This window comes from Portunus trituberculatus, chromosome 47 (genome assembly GCF_017591435.1).
Source record: "Portunus trituberculatus isolate SZX2019 chromosome 47, ASM1759143v1, whole genome shotgun sequence".
NCBI lineage: Eukaryota > Metazoa > Arthropoda > Malacostraca > Decapoda > Portunidae > Portunus > Portunus trituberculatus.
The window spans coordinates 2155106-2160105 of NC_059301.1; the positions used below are offsets into that span (position 1 = coordinate 2155106).

The 5000-nt window shown below is 38.3% G+C and overlaps 1 protein-coding gene across 2 annotated transcripts in view; it reads left to right on the plus strand.

Moving 5' to 3' along the window:
• LOC123520782 (WD repeat-containing protein 70-like) overlaps positions 1 to 4690 on the plus strand; it is a 13510-nt gene extending 8820 nt beyond the window's left edge. Inside the window, exons 3-4 of one of the 2 annotated variants that reach the window (XM_045283370.1) lie at positions 891 to 1010; positions 2638 to 4690. In XM_045283370.1, coding sequence (XP_045139305.1) covers positions 891 to 1010; positions 2638 to 4343 — 1826 coding nt within the window. In that variant the 3' untranslated portion in view covers positions 4344 to 4690. The other variant, XM_045283371.1, reaches the window with a different exon arrangement.
• The last annotated feature ends 310 nt before the right edge of the window (positions 4691 to 5000 follow it).

A 5000-nucleotide genomic window follows, 5' to 3' on the forward strand; every position in this document is an offset into this window, starting at 1 on the left:
GAATGATTAAAAAACACATAATTGATGCATATGCTATTTCCATGATTTTTAGGCTTTGAAGGTATCTGATAAAAGAAGCCTGTAAAAGATAGTTTTAGGGCATTAAAGAGACTGTAGACTGAGTTGTAGGAAAATTGAGTGTTTAGAAATCTAAAACAGGTTCTGAGGTGTTGTGCAAGCTTATGAACTGAGCTATATATGTACAAAGTTTGAAGTTTTGTATTTTAAATTATTAAAGTATTTTATTGTAAGTGCAAGTTGTTGTTTTCAACAAGTATCATAAAAATATTAACTTGAAGTAATTAGCACTTACATACAACAGTTTTAAGCTCTATTAATTCATGGTGTAATTTATAAGTCACTGAAGTGTATCTTATGCTGCTTCCTTTATAATTATTTATTATATGTTATAACACATAATGCTACTGAGGCTTTCTTATTTTTATATATACATTATTTACTATGCATATATATGTCATGTGTCTTAGATATTCTTTGCAAGGGAAGACATCCTCTTTGTAATGTGAGCAGGCTTGGTTAGGGTTTGATGATCAGTGAGGGAGAAGCATAAAGGTATGAAAAGTATCCTGACAAAGCATGAAAAACCTCTTAAGTCAAAATATGGTTACTTTAAATTTTTTTTTTAATTGCTGTCATAAATATACAGCCTGACACCCTTGAGGGGGGTGTAAAGATGTATGGTGGTGTTATTTAATTTTTGTGCTGTGGATAGAATTCACATAAAGGACAGAGCCTAAGTTGTGTGTGATGTATTTATATATCTTGGTCATGATGTAATTTCATTGAAGAAGCATCCCCCTTCCCCTGTAACTGTTCTGAGACTGTATAAAAGGTATATGAATAAGTACTCATGACTGATATTTCCACAGAGGGAATGTCAGCCACTATGGGATTCTCTGGCTTCGGCAAAAAGGCTCGACAGTTTGATCTTGATGAGCTGGTAGAGGAAACCCGCAAGTCTGCTATCGACAAGAATAAAAAAAATATTGGTAAGGTGGGAACAACTTCTACAGATGAACAGGTGAAATCTGAATTTGACAGATAGGAAAAAAAAATTGTACAAGAAAAGGAAAATGATATTTAATTGCAGTCTACATATCTACTTGTCAGGTAAATACTACTGAATGAGATTTGGACTAGCTGAGGAGATCGAGCTCAGCACTATGTGGAAAAATTGGCAGAAAATAAGATGAATACAGTTTGTGTGTGTAACTTTCATACAGCAACAAGCTAGTCCACTGGAGAAGAGTGTTGTAGTATACAGAGTCCCTGGTGGTAATAGACATTCAACTTCTTCTCTCCGGGCAACAGAAAATGGCTCCTGGCACCATATATGGGCTGAGTGGGAGTGGGGAGATAACTGACTCAGAGGCATCTCTCTCTCTCTCTCTCTCTCTCTCTCTCTCTCTCTCTCTCTCTCTCTCTCTCTCTCTCTCTCTCTCTCTCTCTCTCTCTCTCTCTCTCTCTCTCTCTCTCTCTCTCTCTCTCTCTCTCTCTCTCTCTCTCTCTCTCTCTCTCTCTCTCTCACACACTATGGAAGTAATGATAATGGTAAGGGATTTTTCATAATAGGTACATACAATAAAAAATAAACCCACGCAAATTTTAGAGAAAAAAATTAGTCTGCCTTCTCAAAGCCATGACAAACGAAAGAAAACATAATTTTTTTGGTAAACTAATCTATTGGTACCATAAAAAAAAAAAATAATAATAATAATTTCCAGCATGGCACATCAGTACTTATCCTGATATAAGAGAGTCATACACCTTTGTAAGAATGATGAAAGTCAAGTATGCCATTTTATCATATATGATCTACATTCTAAGAGATCTTGTACAGTATCCGGGAAAGAAAACATCATCTTGGCAGAAAGCAGCCATGACGCAATATGTGTGTGTCATCGGACATGTCACGAGCGCCCTGATGATGCAAAATACGTGTCATCGTGTTCAAGGGGTTAATATATTTCATTCAGGGCAAGGCTCCATTATGTCAAAGTGGCTGTTTTCATGTCAGATGCAGGTCTACTTTCATCTACTTTTTAAATAATCTTCCAAAGATACTGTGTCATAAAAGCAATCAAATACAGTACTTTGTCACAAACCATGCTACTAAGAAAATATATCAGTATATATATTGTGGATCCCAACCTAAAGCAAGCTGTTTAAGATTGCTTTGTCTGAAATTGCTGAGTGTGAGTTAAGTTTAGACAATCAGTTGAAACTTTGGCTCCAAGTGTAAAGTTAACTGCTTTGAAGAATAGGAATATAAAAATGCTAAAAAATATTTACTTTTGAATAGAAGGATGAATGGCTGGGAGACCTAATGCTAGGTGCTGCCTGTTTTTAAACACTGAATCTTGAAGTCAAAACCCTTAAAATCTCTCTCTCAGATCAAGCAATTCCAAAGCTGAATATGAACTGTTTGCATATGTACCTGATTAATGATTCCAATGTCCAATGAATGCTACATTACTGCTACCTAAGTAGATGTTGTATGAATAAAGTTTGAGATTACAGTTTGAAGATTAATTAGTAAAGAATGTACATATGTGTCCATTATAAATAATTATAGATTAAATGAATATGTTATTGATAGTTTGTTTTCTATTCTAGAGAAACTGCAACTCTTGGCAGAGGAAGATCAAAAGAAAGCAAAATCTTTATTGCCAAAGGAGCCTGCCTCATCATGCCTTACAGATAGTAATACTAAGAAGAATGATAATGAGGATGATGAAGAAGAGGAAGAAGAATTTATTGGACCTCCACTGCCCTCAAACTTGTTACCATCAAAACCAGATGTGGAGGAAAATGAAGATGATAGTGATGATGAGAAACAGCTTTTCCCTATCACTCAGCAGCTTGTGTTAGAGCACAGCACCAGGACTGTCTCTGCCTTAGCTGTGGATCCCACCGGTACTCGCCTTGTGAGTGGTGGGGTGGACTATGAGGTGCGTTATTGGGATTTTCAGGGGATGGACCAGTCACGGGAAGCATTCAGATCTTTCTGTCCTGCGGATGGGTATCCAGTTAATGCTGTGGATTACAGCTGTACAGGAGACAAGGTTCTGGTGGTGCCTGGCTCCCAGCAGGCTAAAGTGTATGACAGAGATGGCATAGAGTTGTTTGAGTGTGCCCGTGGAGATATGTATTTGCATGATATGGCCAAGACTAAAGGGCACATTGCAGGACTGACATGTGGAGTTTGGCATCCAAGAGATAAGGAAGAGTTTATGACATCAGGAAGGGATGGAACATGCAGACTGTGGCATACCAGTCGTCCTGAGAATCAAAAGAATGTGATTAAGCCACGTGCAAGTAATGGACTAAAAACTAACCCGACCACCTGTGCTTACAACAGAGATGGGCTTCTAGTGACTTGTGCATGTGATGATGGCTCAGTCCAGATGTGGGACCACCGCAAATCTTTTGTCAATGTGGCTATTAGTGTCAAACAGGCTCATGTAAAAGGCACAGAAACCTCAAGTTTGACATTTGCCTATGACAACAAAGCCTTTGCTACAAGGGGCGGAGATGACACTCTTAAGCTGTGGGACCTACGTAACACTAAAAAGGCTGTTCATGTTGCTGAGGAACTATTCAACAAATTTCCAATGTCCAGTTGTGTCTTCAGTCCCAACGATCAAATGGTTGCAACAGGAATATCTCTAAACCGAGGGGAAACAGTTGGTAAACTGATGATCTTCAGTCGCACCACATGGGAAGTACTAAAGGAGGTTGAAATTAATGGGAGTCATGTTGTTAAAGTTATTTGGCATCCCAGGTTGAATCAGATTATGCTGGGTTGTGGTGATGGCAAGGCCAGGTTGTTGTATGAACCCAGAGTGTCCCACAATGGTGCTCTTCTTGTGGCTAGCAAGCACAAAAAACGATCCAAGCAGGCAGAAGTGGTTGTGTCTCAACAAGTGATCACTCCGCATGCCTTGCCAATGTTCCGAGAAGAGAGACATAAGTCGACTCGTAAGGTGGAGGAACGAGACAGGAAGGATCCAGTGAAGTCACGGCAACCAGAACTGCCAGTAGGCAAGGCTGGATCAGGGGGCAGAGTGTCAGCTGGAGGCTCAACGCTCTCTTCCTACATCATACGTAATATGGGAATGCGCAACAAAGTACATGAAGAGGAAGATCCAAGGCAAGCATTGCTCAAGTATGCCAAGGATGCTGAAGAGAATCCTTATTGGGTGACTCCAGCTTACAAGAAAAATCAGCCCAACACAATTTTTCAGGAGCAATCAGACACAAAACATAAAGAATCAGAGGAAGACACTAAAGAACCACCCTCTAAAAAAGCAAAGTCATAGATTTTATCATTTATCTAATAGATCTTCATATATAAGGTTTGATTTATTCTCCTATCTGAGCATTACCCTACAGAAAAAAATGGCCCTCATAAAAGTGCCTTCAGACAGCCCATGAGAATCCATTAAATATTAGGTAAAAGATTGACTTTACCACAAGATAGATCAAGAAAGCATCAGTTATATTATTTAACATCACAGCCTTGAATAAAAAATTCCACTTAGTCAAAAGTGCTCTGAATCAATAGGAAAAGTTGTAGAATTAAAGCAGAAAAGAGAAAAATGTTAATTATAAATATCTATGAGAAATAAGATCAGGAGAACCAAGAAGAATAAATTTTGTAACAAATTCTCTTGCTTTTTTTTTTTTTTCCTATTTTGCTCTCTCTCTCTCTCTCTCTCTCTCTCTCTCTCTCTCTCTCTCTCTCTCTCTCTCTCTCTCTCTCTCTCTCTCTCTCTCTCTCTCTCTCTCTCTCTTCTGATACAGTATACCCTTAGTTCTTGCTGTCACATAACTGAATCAGTCAGCATCATTTCTGTCTTTATCTTGGTTTGACAGTAATCAGAAAAAAATGAGAATGATAGTAGAGTCAAGCTTCTTGATTATTTTAGATAATGAAGGTAGAATTCCAGTGGATAGATTAAAGAACACATGACATG